Consider the following 20,362-nt stretch of genomic DNA (forward strand, 5'->3'; position numbering starts at 1 on the left):
GTGCAGATACTAATACACTCATTAATATTTCTATACACAGAGCATGGCAAAAAATCTCAGAATATATCGATTCTGATTTACTGATAGCAAAACTAAATGTTTTCTGATGTGATAAACTAGCTTTAAGGCAAATTAGCAGAAGCGTTTTTGAACATGATACTCATTTCTCTAGCAAATTTTCTTTAGCCAGGCATTACCAGTCCCTACCATACACCAAGCAGTACTAGTATCACGTAAAGAATTAGACTTAGCTCTGTGCACGCTTGCAGCAAGTTTGTAAATCTAAACCACACATCCTATAGAGGGACAAGGTTGTGTTCTAACAAGCCAGGACACAGGAATCTCCAGTATGAAGGCAAGTGACTAAACAACATTTCTAGAAAGTCCAAGAAAGCAAACACAAGAGGTGTAGTACCTGAAGCTGATGAGTGATGAAAAGGACGGTCTTTGACTTCAGGTGCTTCCTTATTGCACTGTTAAAAATGTGATTTCCAACATGAGCATCTAAGGCACTAAGGGGATCATCGAGGATGTAAATGCTCCTGTCACTGTACAGGGCTCGAGCCAGACTGATTCTTTGACGCTGTCCTCCACTCAGGTTAGCCCCTCGTTCACCAATCTATACAGACACAAACAGGTTATTTTATTTCTACAGCACCGTGCAATACGTGAACAAGAGATGACTGGAATTAAATAGATCATAATATTTCATATGCCTCTGTGTATATACATATAGATGCACGCACACCATATTATATGTATTATATGTATATATGTATAATATAGAATTATACATATAATTCTATAGTTTAGGTGTCCACTTCTTTGTGAAGCATGTTACACAGTCAAACTCAAGATTAACATGCTTGAAGTGTTACAGTACTTTTTGCCTACCTAATTCAAATTAAGTTCATATAGGTCCTGTTAAGGCAGCTAAATTTACAGCACAACGGAAAACTCAGAAACTGGCAACATTGGTACCAAAAACATGGCACTACTCCCAATAGCGTAGGGCACTGATAAGCTCGAGGTGTATTCAGCAGCTTGACTTATATGCATACCAGTTTGGTGTTTCTCCTTACTCCAGTCTAGTCTGGCAAACTAAAACTTTACTTTTCTCCATCTACTAAACAGTTTACTATAAGCAAAATTTATACCTCTGTCAGGTCCCCATTTGGAAGGATGGCTAGGTCAGGCCTTAGACAGCAACCATTCAACACAGTGTTGTATCTAAAGAAGATGGATTAAATAAGTAGTAAGAACACATTTTCTTTTCAATGATTGCTAGCATAGGCCCTAGGGATGCCCCCCACTAGGAAAGGGACACACGAGCTATCAGCTCACTGAAAACAGGAGTTGTTGCACTTACACAGGGCAAGGCCAGGACAGCAAGTACAAATGTAACTTCAGTGCTGCAAACAGAGGTCAGACAGCCCTCACTGCAAATGAGCAGTAACAGTAGCACCGACAGCCATCAGCCACAGTGACCACACACAAGAGAGGCAGGCTTTTAAATGAGCCTTATAGAGGTCTTAGAGACAGACTCCAAAAGAAGAGGTAGGCTTTGACTGCAACGTACTCTGCATCCCTCACTTGGGCCAAGAATTACTAAGCTTTCATGAAAATCAGCAAACATTTCTGACAAACCTTTCTTCATCGTATTCCTTGCCGAAAAGAATATTGTCCCGAAGCGTAGCATTGAGAATCCAGGCCTGCTGGGCCACATATGCAAATGTTCCACTTACAGCAATGCTACCCTCCAACAAGGTCATCTGGAATTCAAAATCATGCAATTATGCCAGGTCATGTCTAACAAAAATAATTGGAAATCAAGAAGAGAAAAGCAGAAGTCAAAACAGAATTTCTCACCTGTCCTAAAATTGCCGAAATGAGAGAAGTTTTTCCACTCCCCACACTGCCACAAATTCCAACAAGTTTTCCCTAGACAGAAGAAAAATATATGGTACTCATTACTTCTCTAACATTCTCAGAATTTGGACTACCTGTAGTATCTCAGAGTTTACAGTCAGACATTAATGACAGCTGAAAAAGGACAAACAAATGCAAGTCAGTCTATATTTTAACTCTCAAAAAACAAACAGTGAATACTATCCTACTGTGGACTAAAACTGAATTAATTTCACAGGTGAAAATGAACATATTTTAAGATCAGTTTCCCTCTGACTGGGCCTGATACAAGCCCAGAGAATGCTGCACTCAGCCAAAAGCACCAACGCCTGCCCAAACAGAATACATCAAGGTGATGGTTTCCAACGGCCTTCTACTGCCTTCAGTGGCTGACAGCTCAGACTAAGAAAAAAAAATCTTTGTAACTGGACCAGAAGATAGGGAAATGACTGCAGCAAACAAAAAGAACAAATTCACAGATAAATGAAAAGTTTCATACAATCAAATTGACAATAATTGGTCGGTGTGATAACAAAAAAAAAAAAAGAGGGAAGGACTAAACGAAAACCAGAATAAAGGATACGTGTCCATTAGAACTCCCTGCCTATGAGATGCAATTTGCTAAGGACCACCTACCAAGAAAAAGCTGGAATCCAATCACTTATCTGCAATAAAATGGATGGGCTGATACCTACATTAAACAAATAATGAATTCAGCAAAACTGTTTTTCTTCCTTCTGTAAAAAAAACGGTTAAAGTGGGCAACAAGGGTATATAGGCATTTGGGGAACAAGTTGTTACACTCTCATTCACAAGTTTTCTTTTCTGACAGTAACCTGTACGTTTTCAAGTAAGTCTATAACCCTTTTCCAAGTCTATTTATTATTTTTAGATAAAAGCAACTCTCTTGAGTTAAAACTACCCCTCTACTCATACTACAAGCCAGTTTAACCACAAATATCCTGATAAATGCATGGATCTCATTACTACAGCATCCAAGTACCAGATGGCATTTTTTTTTTTTTATTTGTAAAATATACCACGTATTAAGTTCATTTTCTTTAACATGTTACATGCTTTTACCTTACTTGCAGTGAGGACTTCAACTGCTTCTAACTTCCTGAAAATCTTTGTTTTTCTATAGTACAAAAATTCTCAGGGAAGAATTAGTTGCATATTCTTCAATGAAAATCCACTGCTATGCTCCATTATAACACCTGATCACATAAAATGTTCACTGAGAATGTAGCTGAAACCCTACAGAATTGTCAAACTGCCGCAGGAATAAACCATCCACCAATATCTCACCGACACCTCTGTTGCCTCAGACTGTTCTGAGAGCTACAAACAGAAAAAACACATTAGATGTGAAGACTAAATATCCTGCAGTGATTTATAGGCTGTGTGCAAAGATCCCGTTTGCTAGAATGGCACAGCTGTTTACATCAAGATCAGACACTGCATCCTGGATACTGCAGTTGCCATGGATGTTACAGGAGTACACAAAAGCAATATGCTCCATTTCATGCAGAAACAAACAGCTCTCTATTCCAAGGGACAGCTAAAAATGAGGTCTTTCAAGAGCTCATATTTACTCCTTTCTTCTCTTACCTTTTCTATCTCCAAGTCAATGTTGTACAGAGTCCTCTGAAGCCGAAGGTTAACCAGGTGGATGATTCTGTTCTCCTCTTCGGGGCTAGGATGGTCATCATTGTCCACTAGAAGATGGCCCTTCTGCTCTGCCAGCACAGCTTGCTGTCCCTCATTCTGCAGCTTCATTTTCTCTTTCTTGCCCTTGGTTACTTTCTTGTCTTTTTTCACTTTGGGGGTCAACTTTGGTGAGCTCTGGACGCTGGCGTGGGAGAAGTCCCAAGCCAAGGTAGCATTTTTCACCTCTATCGCGGTGTGAGGATTGGCTGGTTTTTTCTTTATCATATGAACCTCTTCCATTAGAAATAAACTCTGATAGGAGTTGTGAGAGAGGTGTAAAGATGAGACACCTGATCAAGACTGGGAGACAAGCCTATGGCACACTCACGCAGCAAAACACATCAGGCTATATAGTGGGAGAAAGCTGAAGAGCAAAAGGTAGCTCATTAGTGTAAACTAACTCCGGGCCTGCTGAGTGGCCAGGGCATTCCTGGATGTGGTGGAAACACTTAGATACACTAAGACTTTTTAAGAGCTGCAATGCTCTGGGTGCTATGAGAGGAGCTCATTCTGTTAACACTGTTTGCAACTACCACTCTGCAATCTCCAGATACAAAACACGGGAGTAGAATACATGGGTTGGAGCAGAGATGTCACCATGAGCAAAAGTGACCGACTTGTCCTGAGCGCCAGCTCATTACAGAAGATGGAATGACTTCAGCCTTTACCCTTCACCCCTTTGGTTGGGAAAATGCCATCTCACACAAATTTAGCCATGTAGGGCTGCTTGAGAATAAGTAAGCCACTAAGTCCATTGTATCATGTTTTCCACCACATCCATCAGTACTTACAATCAACACAGATTAAGAAGAGATTTTTCACATAATTCAGTTACAAGATAAAATGGTTTCCACTTATATAAATTATGTGTTGAACTAAGCAGCCTGTGATTACAGACTTCTCAACTGTCAGCCTTATTTACTCCTGAGATTGCTATGCCCATATCATACATTCGTAGGAAAGCTCACACTTATTTGCAGACTCAAAACATAAGTTACATTTTTATTGTGATATTAGAGTAACCCCACCCTGTGTTACACACCTGACACAAGTTACACTGTTTGCAGACTTGAACTGGGAAGTACTACAATTCCCACTCTTCTCTTCCCCTAAAAATTCCCTCTAGTACGACTGGATTTAGGAAAGCTTGCTTGAGGTTGAGCCAGGCAGAAGATTAAACAAAAACGCTTAATAATTAATGGGATCTCTCAACCATTCTGTAGATTCCATTCTTCTCATATCCAAATTTGTTTCATGTATGCATTATACAGAATCTATATAACTTAACATTATGGAATCCTATTTGAAAATTTCTGCCATGTGCAATAGTGGTATGTGCTATTGTCTGCAAGAGAGAAGGCAAAATAAAGGCCTGTCCTCTGAGTTCGTACTAAAGTACACACCATATTCACAGGGATTGAAGGATGAAATAAGATTGTTTCTGTTATCTGGGTTTTAATTTTCTACCATAGATTTTGTTTAGTCAGGTCACAACTGTATTTTATTCGTACAATGGAACCAGTATTTCAGTCACAATCTGCCCTGGAAATACTAAACCTCAATTTTTCATGACTACAAATAAAAATCTACTAGTTTGTGCAAAGTCTGCTCACACAGAACATGACATCTTCAAAAATAATTTCACTGGCAAAATGTGAAATTTCACTGTAGACAAGTTGCACTGCCTTTTCATGCAGATGGTCTTAAGAGAGTGCAAGAATTACTATACTGCAAACCGTCTAGTCCTGAATCCCATCTCTGATAGTGTCCAACACCAAAATCCTGAAATACTGAATATTTTGCTTTGCACACCAGTACTAACGTAAAGCTCTAATATTCCTTGACTGTGTTTTTATCCATTCTCCAGAATACAATAATACAGAGTGCTAAGTGTACAGAAAAAACTCCTCATACAATAAAACAGCATCATCTTCAAGTTGTTCCATTAGCATCTGTTATACACATACAACACTCCACACTAACAGCTAAAACTGCAAAACTAAAGGACTTCTTACCTTAAATCTGTCAACGGAAACAGATGCCTCGGATAGAGACTTCACTGAGAAAGGTGTTACTTTTAGAGCAAAAGTCATTGAATTGAAGACAGTGACCACTGTGAATGCCTAAAAAAAAAAAAGAAAGAATCACGTTTGGATTTTTGGATGCAATATACTTAACTAACAATTCCAACCTTCTAGAGCTTGGATTGCCATAGCAGCAAGTCAAAGATATAGAAAAGGCCCACAGTCAAAGAATCACTATTTAAAGATTCAAAATACTCTGGAATAGCAGAATAACAGTGCATCTACCCAGCACTTTGTAACAGACCAAATCTTCAGCGTTCGTATGTCCAATGAAAATATCAGACAGCAAATCCTGCACTAGCCTATTACTTGTGAAGATCCATGTTCATATCCTATTTTAAGTCACAAGGGAAAACAAATCTGTACTGTTTGCATCCAAGCACACTGAAAAAAAAAAAAAAACATCCAGTAATCCCAATGTCCTAACTGAATAGCAAAGAGGAGTGCTGGTTCACATTCACCTCAAAGCCTGTTCTGAGGAAGGTCAGGGCTGGAACAGCACAGAGAGTTTTTTGTGCAAAATACATGACTACATAAGCTGCTGTCACACCCACCAGATCACCATTTCTGTGAGCCTTAACCTGGCCTGGCCACACAGGCAAAAAAGAATGAGCTGGAGAGAAATGACTTAACAGAAAAGCTACTGTAGCAATACAGTAAAGAATATTTTCACCACTGCAATAAGTTACCCACTTACCTGAGCTGCTGTAAGATCGTAGCCAAGGATCATATGGACAGAAAAAGTCACCACACTGGCAATGACTACAACTATGGGAGCCACACCCACAGTGATGCTCTGGAAATAGCCAGCACGCTCTAAGATTTTACGTTCTTCCTCACGGATCTCTAGAAATATGAATAGGGGCACCAGATATGAAGTATGATTCAGAGGAATACATATACAACAGACACTACCACAGCACTATAAACACTGAGTAAGAGAGACCTAACATTTTACATGTTAGCAGTTATCACATACGTGTCCTTATAAAAAGAGCAGAGAGCAGTAAACTATAATGGTCTATAAATCTTTGTAAGACAGAAGTCACCGTATTTTAAAAATGGAGCAGCCATCATATTATTATCAAAAATTGGAACAAAATTTAAAAAATTAGGATTAGAGCACGATCAAACATTATGCTAGAAAGCAAAACTTTAGAAAGCAGCAAGACTGTTTGTCTAACCCATCATGCATGACAAAGAGCGTGATGGATGAAAGGAGTTGCTACACCACATGTAAATCAACATCTATGTTTCTAACCTAGAAGCATGCACCAGAGCACTAAGCAATGAGGCATCAGCACAAAAGCAAACATCTACAAATTTTGTGAACTCACTTTGAACATTCTGAGAAAATGGTTTGACCCAGGCATACATTTTAATGAACTTAATGTAATTAAGAACTTCATTCATCTTTTGCACACGTTCATCTGTTGTTGATACACATTTTCTTCTGAAATAAGCAGTGAGGCGCGATACAAACATCTGAAACAAAAAGTAACACCATGCAACATTAGTGAAAACTCAGAGCAAGTACATTCAACCCCTCCTAATTACCATAGAAAGCAAATTTTGAATCTGAAAAAAAAAAAGAGTTTCAGAGACAGGGCAAGAATGCTTTCATTCTGACATAAAAGGAAAGCTAGAAACATTATTCACATCCTCCCACCCCATCTGCACTGAGCACTAGACTGAGGACAGCAAGTCTAAACAAAAACAAAATTTGTGAGAATAAAGCTGTAGACTTCTACCAGTATTGAATAGCACTAGATTCACTACAGTTTCTGAAGCACAAAGACTACAGTAACTTTAAGGTAAACTAAATTTACTCTGACAGCAAATGAGCACTAGAACGCATTCTAGCCAGTCTTTTAACCTGGTCCCATAAGGCGAAAGAAAAAGCTGGACTTTGTACAGCTAGATCAATTTCTACTATATGCCTGTGCTAGGAAAATGAAACATTATTAACATTTTTACTAAACCAATGTAAAGTTTTAGAGAACTGGTGAAGACAATCAAATTCCACTCTTCATTCCCCTTTTTAAAAATATAATTCCTATTATTTTAGTCCTTCCTATTGCACACAAATTACATCAAAGTGGACCTAATGGTATTCTGCATCCATGCTTTTTAAAATGTTTATTATGAATATAGAGATAAAAAGATTTTTGGCTTGGACTAGCCTATTTCACTGCTGGGCAGAAGTAGATGCAGGAATATCTAGACAAGAGCACCCTCCCTCCCAGATGTAGCACTTTTCAACACCTATTATTGAATTCAGGAATGAATCTTGACTGAAACATGCAACACTCAGCCCCTGTAGACAAGATGGAGGCCTTTTGTCTTTCCATCCTAAACCACAAGCATCTGAACACTCTGCAGTTTAATTTAGCTATAAATATTTATCTCAAAAGTCAGATCTACTAGCTTTCCTATTTCCATTTTCTTTTTTTTTTTTTTTTGTACCATTTTGAGTTCCCCGTTTCCAAGTTTCTGCTCCTCACATCATCTTTAGGAACAATTTCAATAATATGCAGTACCATAAACAGGCTTAACCTAGCACTTTTCAACACCTTTATTCAGAACTATGCATGTATCTAGCCCAAGAAAAATGAAGTAAGTCTTAATTCTTTATAACTTACCATTGCTGGGTAGAAAAGGATGAAGACAGCAGAGCCCAAGAAGCCTGTTGGGCCCAGAATAATTACATTATAAACCATTCCTAAGATGGCCACAATAGGGCCCCCAGCCAACAAACTGCCAACTGCTGCAGCTTCAAACATCCTTTGACCATCATTGGAACATACATTTATGAGCTGAAAAACACACAGCAGATTATTTAGACTTAAGGCACAGTTAATTCTCAAAGGAATATATTCACATATCTTTTCTCAGCCAGCAATTTCCAAAATGATACTCAGCTTACCTCGCCAAGAGACTTCTCCTTGATATTCTTCAGCTTGAGAATTTTCTTAAATGCCATTGTCAAGATAGCTCCACGCAGTCTAACCCCCGTGCGGTAATTCAAGGCCCAGGTTAGCGCAAGGGACCAAGATCGCACTATTTCCGTCATAAAGATGCCAAAAACTAAAAACAAGCTGTACTGCAGGTTGGACTCACTCTGTTGGGTATACTCCAAAAGATGTTTCACAACGAACGCCTACAGGAAGAAATGCAAACTTGCATGAACACCCATCATCCCAGAGGACCATGCAACAACTTTATGTTAAGTTAGAAACAAGTAGGCTACTTTGCTTTTAAGAGAGCCATTTGAAATAGAAAGCGTCTTCCTTCTAGAAGTAAAAGATGTCAATACAAGGAATACTGTAAAACAAAGCCCTGCTGAGAGCCAAGCACTGAGCCAAATTTAGTAAGTAAAGGAAGTTTAATTTGGAACCATATTCCTCGCAGCATACTTATAATCCTCTGTGTCTTCTAACTTAACATAAATCTGTCAGTTAGCTGAAAGCAATGCATTGTCATATAGAAGAGTTTTAAAATATAGTCACTACTTATACATCTGAGCACATTAAGAAACATTCCTTTACGTGACATTAAGACCTTTTTATTTTATCTTTGGTTTGCTTCAAACGTGCTTATTTGATAAAAAGGAACAATGTACCTACAGTTGTAGAGGGGAAGAGTGAGAAGGACATTTGCAAAACATTCCTGGAAATAAACATCAGCAGTTTAATAGTAAAGAAAAAAACAAGCAGAAAGCACAAGGTACGCAAATCATTGGGGACAGGGGAAATGAAAAAGAAAAAAAATTAACCATACAATCCCTCCCCATGCCCTCTCCCCCCAGAAACATAACACTTTACCTCAGGAATCACTTTTCAAATATCACCTGCAGAAAGAATGCAGCCCCCAGAACCACTGATTCCCACCTCCAGCTCTTTGTGGTCCAACGGCACATTACAACATCATACAACTCACAATCGCCATCAATATTAAATACTATCGACTGAGAAACAACAGGCTTTTATTTGAAATAAAGCGCCATCTTAAATGGTAACATCTCACAAACACGGTACAACAGGTAAAGCATTGTGTAAATATACAATCTGCACATACAGTAATTATAATTATAATAATTATAATGGGTTAATATCTAACAGTCTTAGCCTCTAACAAACTATAACTGAAACTACACACAAAATTATAAAAATACAAAAACACAACAGTATTTTTCATGAAGTCCAAAAGAAGTCAAACTTGCAGGTGCCAACATGGGAGGCTTCTGAGGCTGCACAAATTCTGAAAACTGGTTTTAAAAGTATGCTATAGTAAGGCTTCACAGATAGCAAAAGCAGATTTCCTAGACAGCTTCTCAGCAAATGATGCTTTAAGATACTGGTGCTTTTGATACACTAATACAGAGCAGAGAATTACCTTTGCCCACAACAAAAAGCAACCAAAAAAATTTTTGAAACCAAAGAAAATATTTGAGAAGCCTTTCACATCACAGTTCGTTGAAGTCCTCTTGGCTAAACCAGGTTTTGCAAATAAGAGTTCTGTATAGTTTGAAGAGAGAGGGAAAAAACAAAACCCCACTATTTCAGCAAAGGTATTGAAAGCTATAGCCCAGCACCAAGTAACAGGAAAAAAAATGGAGATCAAACTCATCTGTTCTGAGGAAAATAATTCTGCGTGTCAGAACCAAGGAAACATGCTGTAAATAATTTTGCTCTTTCATTTTCACAGGTGTGAATTAAAGCCAGATGTCCATCAGGTTCTAGAATGGCCACTGAGAAAATTTACATATCGATCCCTGAACAAATGTGAGGAGCTCACATTCACAGATCTATTGCATTCCAACTTTCTCCTTACTTGGATTTAGTTTTACATCCACTGTTTGGACCACAACTGCATACAGTTGGTTTGCAGTTACTAAGAAGATTACTGACTTCTTTTTCCAGTATTCAATCCCACATATGCAACCGAGTCACTGAGCATCGGGGTGAAAATGCCCCCTTTTTCCTCACGAGCTGTAACTCAGCATGGTCGCAGACAGCAAGCATTTTCTCGCACACCACAGCGCATTGCTGAAAGTCTCCAAGAGAGGATGTATAAAGAAAGCAGATGTTTCCTGGGGTCTCATTCCTCCCAAAACTTTTTAGTGCATTTTTTCAGCACTATTTTATAGAATCAGCATCTCCCGTGATGAAATAGAGACCAGCTTACATTATACCCCCTTTTTTTTTTTTTTTTCCAGATGAAAGAAAGAGGAAACAGCAGATTAAAGAATTTTGAAAAGGGAACGGAAAAAAGTCACACAATTAACATTTACATCTAAGCACATACTACTTCAATTCAAACTAGTTTAATGAAAAGAATCCAGCATAAAGTTATTTACAGAACAGGAAAAGTTGTAGTACAAAAACTAAAACTGAATCTAATGGTAAAAAGGAATTCCTGTGACTATTACCGTAGTAGATGGTACTAGCTGCTTGGCTGTCTTAAGCATTCTCATTGAATAAACTTTACCTTACCTTTGCTCTTGGCGTTGGCTCTGCCCAGCAGGACTGTCTCATTCTGACGCAGAAAACAGCCATCCTGAAAATTCTAAAGAACAGCTTCTGTCACTGGTCCCACTGCAGCGCGGGCATCCCCATTGCAGCCAGCGTGCAAAAACACGGGGCAGGCTGCAACTGGAGCCAACTGGGAAATTGGGAAACTTACCTCCAACAGCTTACCACTCCCCCCTCCAATAACTGACCAAACTGTCAAGCTGTACTCCACTAAGATAGCAAGTTTCCCCATCTCCCAAACAGGAAGAATAATAGCTCTGAACAGTTGCAAACAGGTACATTGTTCAGACCTGGAGTTAAACTGAGTATGTTCAGTAATTAAAAAACTCATTTGTTCCTCAAAATGAACGTGAAAGTTTTGGTAGCTGATTAAACAGCAGCATATATTCACTGGAGATAAATGGTATCTCACCTCTACTAGTACATTCTGATGGTTATTACAAGGCAGTCTGACACACGCAGCTGTCTCACCAGGTTATGGGTTTGGATACTGTGCCAGATGCAGTATTTATCAAAATAAACATGACAAAAGGAAGACCCTTGAAGGATCTGACACCACAGATAAAAAAAAAAAAAAGGAAGTCTGCAACAACTCCCATCCAGTTATAACCATCACAATGCTCATTAGCAAAGCCACAGCTCTTGGCTGGCATTTCAAGGTCGTGGACACTCATATTAAACTTCAAAAATTTTAATTTTAATTAATGTTTAACTCCATTTTGATAGTTTTCACCAACACAAGAGGTCAAGTCAAGCACTTTTCCTGATCTCCCTTTTCACCTTCAGGTGACTGAAAGGGTGTAACAATACAAGAAAGCACTAACACTTCAGAGGAGACAGCATAGGCATATACATGAGGCATGCCATTTTAAAAAACAGGGAGGAGGAATGGTAAAGACTCATTTTTTCATGCCAAATGTTAAAACCATGAGGGAATTGTTCCTTATTCGGAGAAAAGAATAAGGTTGCCTGTAAACAGGCAAAGTCTATAGATAATTGTAAATTATCCAAATTGAGCATCAATTGCAACCATAGTTCCCAACCTAATCAAGTTGGTTTGTTGTTTTTTTCCTTCCCTTCCCACTCTCATCCAGCAGCTCGGCTGAGACACATCAAGGAGATTACACTACAGAAATTAGGGATACCCTGCTGCAAGTTCTTTGCTAAAGATAAAAGCAGCTACTAAAGCCCTGTAGTGAAACAATGACAGAAGCTCTTCTTGGGGAAAGCTAGTGCTGTTAAAACCTTAAACATGATATATTATTACCAAAGTATGTTCAGACATTTTATAATTAATACAAGCCAAATTATTACCATGAAAACAATACCACAGAAACATTTGTTATTCATATTACATAAAACAAGGCAAACTTTAAAGACGTATAAAAAGCAGAAGAACATTTTGATAAGACATTTAAAAACTGGAAAACATTTTAAAAAGACATTTCACCTAACAGTGCACCCAAGTGTACTTACCCAAGAAATGAACCTTCAGCTTACCAGCACACTGAAACGTGTACTACTAGCAGTAATACTGCTCCTACTCCTCAAGGGAAATGTGTAGAGAATAAATTTAGTCAAAATTTCAACTGTAAATCTGCACAGCACGTGCAACAAACAGGTGACAAAAAAATGGTGTGAATGTCAAGTCCCATATGTTGTTATCTTCATTACGACCCATAGCAACAAACTGCAGCAGTTCCTAAAGGCAATAACATACTCTAACAAACTCTACATAAAACCTGTCTGACCGTCCTCTGTAGCATCAGGAAAGACTATACTCACAAATTTCTGGAAACTCGCTACTTAAAAAAGTAGCGCTCTAATAAGATTGTTTGGTTCCATCTCTTGAAGACTGCGCTATCAATGCCAATAGTCTAAGATTAGTGTTTTATCAGACTGATTTTTATTACAAGATAAACTTACAGAATTTCAAAACAGAAATAAAATACCTGCACATAAGAATTTTATGCAAAAAAGACCACATACCAGTTAAGGAAGAACTTTAAACTATACTCAAAAGCAAAGAGAAAAAACAGGTGTGCATTTCCTCCAAGATATCTAAAGTCCCCCTCCCTTCTCCAAGAACTTGGCCTTGGTATTCAGCAACTGATCCTCCAGCTGTAGGAAACCTATCTTGGAATATCATATCACTCTGGAATTTTGCCCCAAAATTTCTAGCTAGTCAAAACATTTAAGTGATCCTGCAATGAAACCTTAATATTTTACAGTTGGCCATGAGATGAAGCCCTCTGGGGTTATTAAAAAAAGGATGGATATTACTTACTGGTCCACTGAAACCCGCGAGCTGCGTGATCATCAGACACACTATGGAAATGATGAGTCTGGTGCGGCAGAAAATCCACACAACTCTCCGGAGAGAAGCATCATCGGGCCCACATTCTTTCAGTTCTTCCTGCCACAATCTCTCCAGCCTAAGAAAAACAGAAGCTTCACGTTATGAAACTTTCACTGCAAGAAAAGGTACAATCTCATAGGCACTTCTCTGTGAAAATTTCAAGCATTTGAAAAAAATAATACGGAGCAAAATGTTTCTACCTTCTACAATTGACATCTGAAGACTCGTGCCTTGACAAGGACCATACATCATCCATAAACAACTCCCCTTTCTTGTATGCTCTGTGGGCCAAAGGAGTGAGCCAGGAGAAGGTCATGCAGGAGAAAAGCCCAGCATTATCAACAGGGTGCTGGTGTCTAAAAGGAAAAAAAAAAAAAAACAGAAATAAGTGGAAAGGAAACAGAATTTTAAATCCTTGAGAAAAACAAAGCCTACTCTCACTGAAAATACTCAAGGGTTCCAAATGGCCCATGCAAGTTGCACTTGCCAAACAAACTCCAGCATTTCCAGTACCAGGCAGCAGAACTACAGATGGAAATCTACTTTTTAACTGGTTTGAAAAGCAAATACTCCATCTAGTTCTCCTGCAGCCTCAAGGCTTACTTGGAAGTAGTCCGTATGGGTTTCAGCACATTCAGGCCATGGTGGTATTTGCCCTTGTGATGCTCTTCATCCAGCATTCTCAGCTGGGAATGCACAGAGGTATCCAGTGGGAGGCCCTCTGCGCGAGCAGCTGCTTCCAAGGCATCCTGGCATTCAATCTGCTTTTACAAGAAAGAACAGTCAGAGTTCAGAGCTATGTTTAAAGTCCATGACTCCCGCAACTTTACACATCTTACTTCTGTAAGTCATTGCAACAACATCAACCACTGCCATTTGATGTCTTAGAGGACAGGTTTCAGCCTGGTGGCAAAAACATGGAAGGCACACACAACCTGGATCTGCATAATGTACGTTAACACCAGTACTGTGTCTGTGTACTCAAAGGATAAATAGACAGACCAATCTTGCATATTGTCACAGGACCAAATGCTTCAGGGAAAGGAAATATGATGGAAGAATATAAAAAAATCAACATTAGTTCTTTGTAAATTCTGGGAATCGATGATGGGCAGTACAGTTAAGACATACATCCTTGATGAACTTGCATCCTCTTAGTATAATTTAGATATTCTTATCCAAAGAAAAGTCAGATTATTTTCAGAATCCTAGTAAACTTTTTCAAAAATACCTTGGGTTATATCAAAAGAAAAATATGTATTATGCAGAAATGTATGTACTTTATCATGTTTCCTGATTTTTCTCTTTCTCCCTGAAGGCAACAACAAAGATGGCAATTCTTTCTGCTCCCAGCCATACTTCTCTGTGGCTCAACAACTTTATTACCAACCATTTAAAAGGCAAGCCTTATCTCAGGAGAGTTTTCCCACAGCCCTAGTAAAAGGCAGACTTTACGTTCTAATCTAACAGGAGAAAGTAAATAGCAATGATATGGAGAAGCCAAAATTTTGCAGAGTTCAAACAAGTCTTTTGATCAGAAGCTAGATGTGGCAAAAGTATCTCAGGAGATAAGCTTGCTATCTAACGCTTGCAGGGGGCTCACTACTGGTCCTGCTAACTTAATAGGCCATCTATTGCAGAGTCGTGTTATCTGTTTGTTTTCTGCTTCTTTGAAACTGAGTTACTTTGTGAACTCTGAGGTAAAAATCTCCCTGGCCATTTTGCAAACAAACATACCAGAGAATCTGTAAAGATCGTCTCTTCCCACCACCCTGCCAAGGTACCATGCTTGTCCTTATTAGCAGCCTTCCCAGGCAAAGTTATTTCATTATTTTTTTAAACAACAACTGTAACTGCCTTGCAGCCTCCTAAAAACACAATATCCAAAGCCTTAAATGGCCATCAATTGCCAGCAATTGATTGCACTGCGTAATTTTTTGCCAGACTTCGCCTGTCCTATGTTAATATCTAAGCATATAGCACATTAAGACAATTAGCTTCCATTCATGCGATGGGCGAGAGCAGGGAATCGATAATGACAGTATAAATCTGCCCTTTGTTTACTTAACCAAGTGCTTAAATAGTGCCTAAGCACTATTTAACAACTTTGTCAACAACCCATGGTCCGGGTCCCAAAAAACATGATCTAAATCTAAAGCATGATTATAAAACAAGCCAGGATAATTAGAAAACAAAAGAACACGACAAGATTCTGACACATGGAGTGCCTCAGAATATGTAACGAAATCGGAATTAAAAGATTTCTCAATTTCTGTTAAATTACCGACTCACTAAGGGCCACACCTCCTTACCAAATCTCCCCTAATCAGCATTAATATGGGAGCTGCCAAAGGTGTCTCAAAGGACTCAGCAGGGGGAAAGCTGTGCACGACCACTTTCCTGGATACAGCGGAGGAATTCATAGCTAGTTGGCTACGCTCTGCCACTTGCAAGAGCCCCAGGCACATCTGCCCAAACACCCTGCTCTGCTGACACTATGCTATGCCACAGGCTATTTGCAGATTCATTGTTTTTCAGAGTGCACAGAAAGGGCCTTCGAGTCCAAAAGGAGTCTCCCAAATTCAAAAACATCAGGATAAATGTAAAGTTGTTCACCACTTACAAGTGAGAATATTTTTAATAAGAAAGCACAATTGCAAGATCCTGCATTTTTAAGGAGTCCAAAGATAACGTTCTTAAACACTCACTGTGAAAAACAATTAAACTCTCCAGAGGTGCTCAACAGAATTGTCTTAGCAAATGTGAAAAAAAAAATGATAAAGGACAAGGGCACTGCTTCTTAAAGGCCTTTGTAATCTCTTGACATACAGGGCACATAAGCACAAACCCCTAGCTGAGAAGATTCTGCAACTCAATCTTAGCAAACTTGCCAAAATCCCATACATATGATTATCAAGAAACAAATGCACCACCCTACTGTACAAGAAAGATTACAGTTTTGTGTCATATTATAAAGTCTCCAAAGCCCACAGTTTAGCAGGGACAAGTGAGACTCCTAAGCAGTTCTACTGCGCATTTCTGGAGTAAAAGCTGAACTAGAAAAACAAGTCACAAGCCCAACACTTAATTATAAGTTTATGAACCCCTATCCTTTTTTCAAGTGTTCATCAACTGGTGATATCCTGAGCGCCTGCTTGTATACGCAGTTTTCTCGGAAACTAAAATCCTGAAGAAGTCTTTAGCAATGTGATGTAACAGGCTCCAGCACTGCTCTTTAAACGTGCCTCATAAATCACGGCTGCGCTATCAAGAGCTTCTTGTAATTCAGCAACTTCTCAGCATACCAATAAAAGCCACGCAGCTGATGGTAAAACCCTATATTAATAACTCCAAAGAAACGTTAACAAGTCTAAATTACAGATTAATACTAACCAGGAGAAAACAAACAAACAAAAAAAAATTGTCATTTCTTAAAAAACAACAGTTCACTAGTCAGCATCATCATAAAGGCAAAAAGACAATGAAGAAAGCATGAACAATACCACACCACTTCCAAAATCTAGGGTTTGGCCCCTTTTTGAACACCAGTCAGTACCTCATCACTTAGTTCAGAAAGAGTGCTATACTTAAAATGACTTTCTACAAAGGACAATGAGAACAGTTAGGATGGGAACAGCTTCCACAGAGGCAGAAATTTAAGACTTTTCAGCTAGTAAAGGAGAGGAGCAAAGATAAGGTACTTGAGTTGCCCGTGAAGTCATGAATGACATGAAGAAGAGAAGTAAGGAATGATCACCGACTGATCTTACAACAAAAAAATCCGAACACTCGATGAAATTAACGCTATTCACACAAGGGATGCTTAAATTCTGAATTCTCTATCAAAGGATGCTGTAAAGATCAAGCATATAAATGGACTAAAGATGGGAGAATTGAACTCACACAGGAGAAATACATCATGGCTCACTTAAACATGTGACAGAGAGCAACACAGATCGTTTGCCCAGCATTTTATTCACAGCTAGTCATCTGCAAATAAAGTTTCTGTAACCACAGGCCGCCTGTAACAGAGGGCAAGGGTCCTGCACTCGACTTTAGGTAAAGCTGTGGCACACGCAGGTGCAGGCTGATAGGATTCAACAGACAAGGGTATCTAGGTGAGGAATACAGTTCAATTTTTAATCCTAACGGCAATCCCCGGCTGTATTCTATTGAGTACCCTGGGGAGGTATCGCTACACACACATTCTTGTCTTGTTCTTCTACCTCCATGGCCAGCACGCAGGCAGAGAAAGATAAGCAGAGCTGGTGCTGCTCCCACAGCACACCTGCCCCCTGACTTCCTGCAAACTGGGAGCAACAAAAGCCTCCAGCACCCGTTAGCAGGACTCCCTGGTACAAGGCCAAACTGGTCATAGGGATGGCACACACATGTGGTGATGGGAGGCAGAGCCAGAAAGGGGCCACAGTCTGCTTGAGATGTCATGGCAGAAAGGCTGAAACAGGGGTACCAAATTCATAACCTTTTATAGCAAGATATGTAGGAAGGTCATGAAAACTCATAAAACCTAAGAGCCAAGCTGCCAAACACAGGAAGTCAGATGCAACCAAAACAGATGTTCTTCCTGACGCCCCTGTTTTCTATAGATTATGCAGAAAGGCAAGCGAAAGGGCAACGGCAGCTTTTTAGATGTTTCCTTCTAAGCAGGGAACAGGGGCATTTATTTCTGTGAAGATGGTGAAGCAGGTGAAGAGAACAGAAGCAGCTGTGCTATTGATGTGAAGGAGTGAGATCCTAGCCTTTCACGCAGGCAGGCTCATATTTAGCAGAGATGGTAACAATTTATTGGTTTGACAATTGTCGTATCAGATGAGAACAGCAAAACCAGACAAGCGTGGAGGCCAAACAAAACAGATTTTCCATCCCTTACTCCTCTTGCAGAGAAAGAATTTGGTTCGTATGCAGTCAACGTACAAACCAAATCCCAACAGCCAAACAATTACTATTTCTTCTGTAAAGCAGATGATCTTCCAGGGCTTAGATCACTGCAGGGAAGAAGCTGCATCTCCCCTGCTACCTGACAGGAAACTAGAGCAGACACGGGAGAAGACATTAGTCCTCACAGCTGATAGAGAACACAAAAGCTACTGTGGCTGATTTAATATTACACAGAGTTAAAATTGTTTTATTCAAGTGGTAAAGAACACCAAGCTGGCAATGCTGTAGAATAGGAACTCCCACTTCTTGCATTTACAAGGCAGAGCTTGGAAGGCCTCCAAACTCCTACCTTCAAGCTCCCAGTAAGAAGAGGTAAATGGGAAGCTAGGACCAGCGTAACACAGCTCAGGAGTAGTCAGGCACACAGGGAAAAGAATTAGGTGATCCAGTGCTTAAAACATTCTCTGAATTAGAACTCTGTAGTTCTTTTTGAGGTAGAACTAACAGAAGTTGAATTAGTGTTTGAGTCATGATTTCAAAGCTAGCCTGAGTTTATGCTCACATTAGAGCAGAACTCTCCCAGTAGCACTTAGCACCAATGTTTGGCTACAAAGCCTTGATAAGATCACCGTAGGTATGTTTGTGATGAGCCTGAATATTAACCACTTCTTGATGCACACAGAGTCCTTGCTGAGGTCAGGTACATTCATTTTTTCCTAGGAACACTGCTTATTTGACCTTGCCCTTGAATTCTGGTAAGTATTAGCACTGAGGTGAGATGTTCTCAACTCTTCCCTGGCAAACCCACTTATTCCTATAATCCAAGAAACGAGGTTCGGCAGGTCACATTTATTTTAGGATTTATTTTTTTTTTTTAAACAGCAGCTGTGCCCCAACTCAGGCTTCTGGTGTGCATGAATCCATGTCTTCTATTTCACATACAAACCAGTATGGGATTCACTCAGAGCTGAGGCTGTACGCTCATCATGCAGCACTGAAGCTGGACAGTTCGTGCATGCTGTCATGCAGTAACAGCAGACCCCCTGCAGAATGAGAAATAGTCTTAACTATAAGTTTCCCCTCAGAACTAGCAACCTACACATGCTCTGACCACAAAGCCACAAAACGCCTCAATAAGCAGATCGTACTGACACGGCACAGGCTGAGGATTTGGTTCCTGACTCACTCAGGTAAGCTCTATTACCCTGAACCACGTGCAAACTGCTGCTGCTGTTCTTCCACTAATTCTTTGCTCAGGCCATGCCTGAGCTAGGTCACAAGAGAAGATATCAGATCAATTTAGGACAACACCAGGAAGATCCAGAAACTCAAACTGCTGTGGCATGAAGCCACCAAAGAATGAGAGCACAAGCCCTGACATCATAACATTTATCAAGCCTGATACAGCCTCTCACTCAGTTCTCCTTCCTATACCAACACAAGCAAGGGACACCCCACCCAATTGGCAAGTGAACCAGTAGTCTGAAAAATACCTCAGGGCTCCAAGCATAAGTTGACTGACATACTTTTAACCTTAGTCCTCGAATAGGATCAAAATATAGGTTGTTTGTGGAACAGCCTGCTCACAGCAGGATCCACTGGCTACTCCTTAGCACCAGGATATCAGTGTTCAAAGACTAACAGCCATCTCCGTGTCTCAGAGCATCAGAACTCCCTGCACAAACAAGTTTTGTCTCATCTCAGGTTAAGTTCTCCAGATCCATTAAATCCTCCTGACACTATTTAAGTCTATGCTATTGAGTTCCTATGACAGCCATAGGGCAGTGGCTCAAGCACTAATACAGAACACTACAATGAAGGAAAGCTTGCAGTATCTCTTCAAAGTTATATTCCCTGCCCACTTTCAG

The 20,362-nt window shown here is 39.7% G+C and overlaps 1 protein-coding gene across 20 annotated transcripts in view; it reads right to left on the reverse strand.

Annotated features, from left to right (window-relative positions):
• Positions 1-20,362, reverse strand: part of ABCC5 (ATP binding cassette subfamily C member 5) — a 47,671-nt gene that overhangs the window by 17,040 nt on the left and 10,269 nt on the right. For 4 of the 20 annotated variants that reach the window (XR_004778301.2, XR_004778300.2, XM_035544877.2 and 1 more), the window contains exons 3-15: positions 14,199-14,359; positions 13,796-13,951; positions 13,524-13,671; positions 8,629-8,862; positions 8,345-8,518; positions 7,040-7,187; positions 6,400-6,548; positions 5,634-5,741; positions 3,520-3,870; positions 1,870-1,941; positions 1,648-1,772; positions 1,158-1,230; positions 416-619 (exon numbers count right to left, since the gene is read on the reverse strand). Coding sequence is in view for 14 of the 20 variants with exons in the window: in XM_035544877.2 (XP_035400770.1) it covers positions 416-619; positions 1,158-1,230; positions 1,648-1,772; positions 1,870-1,941; positions 3,520-3,870; positions 5,634-5,741; positions 6,400-6,548; positions 7,040-7,187; positions 8,345-8,518; positions 8,629-8,862; positions 13,524-13,671; positions 13,796-13,951; positions 14,199-14,359 (2,103 nt within the window). In the remaining 6 variants the exon portion in view is untranslated. Of the gene's footprint in view, positions 1-415; positions 620-1,157; positions 1,231-1,647; positions 1,773-1,869; positions 1,942-3,519; positions 3,871-5,633; positions 5,742-6,399; positions 6,549-7,039; positions 7,188-8,344; positions 8,519-8,628; positions 8,863-9,324; positions 9,372-9,670; positions 13,409-13,523; positions 13,672-13,795; positions 13,952-14,198; positions 14,360-20,362 lie in introns of those variants that run through there. The other 16 variants (XR_004778302.1, XM_035544878.2, XM_035544880.2 and 13 more) reach the window with 14 other exon arrangements.

This window comes from Cygnus atratus, chromosome 9, assembly GCF_013377495.2.
Source record: "Cygnus atratus isolate AKBS03 ecotype Queensland, Australia chromosome 9, CAtr_DNAZoo_HiC_assembly, whole genome shotgun sequence".
NCBI classification, from domain to species: Eukaryota; Metazoa; Chordata; class Aves; order Anseriformes; family Anatidae; genus Cygnus; species Cygnus atratus.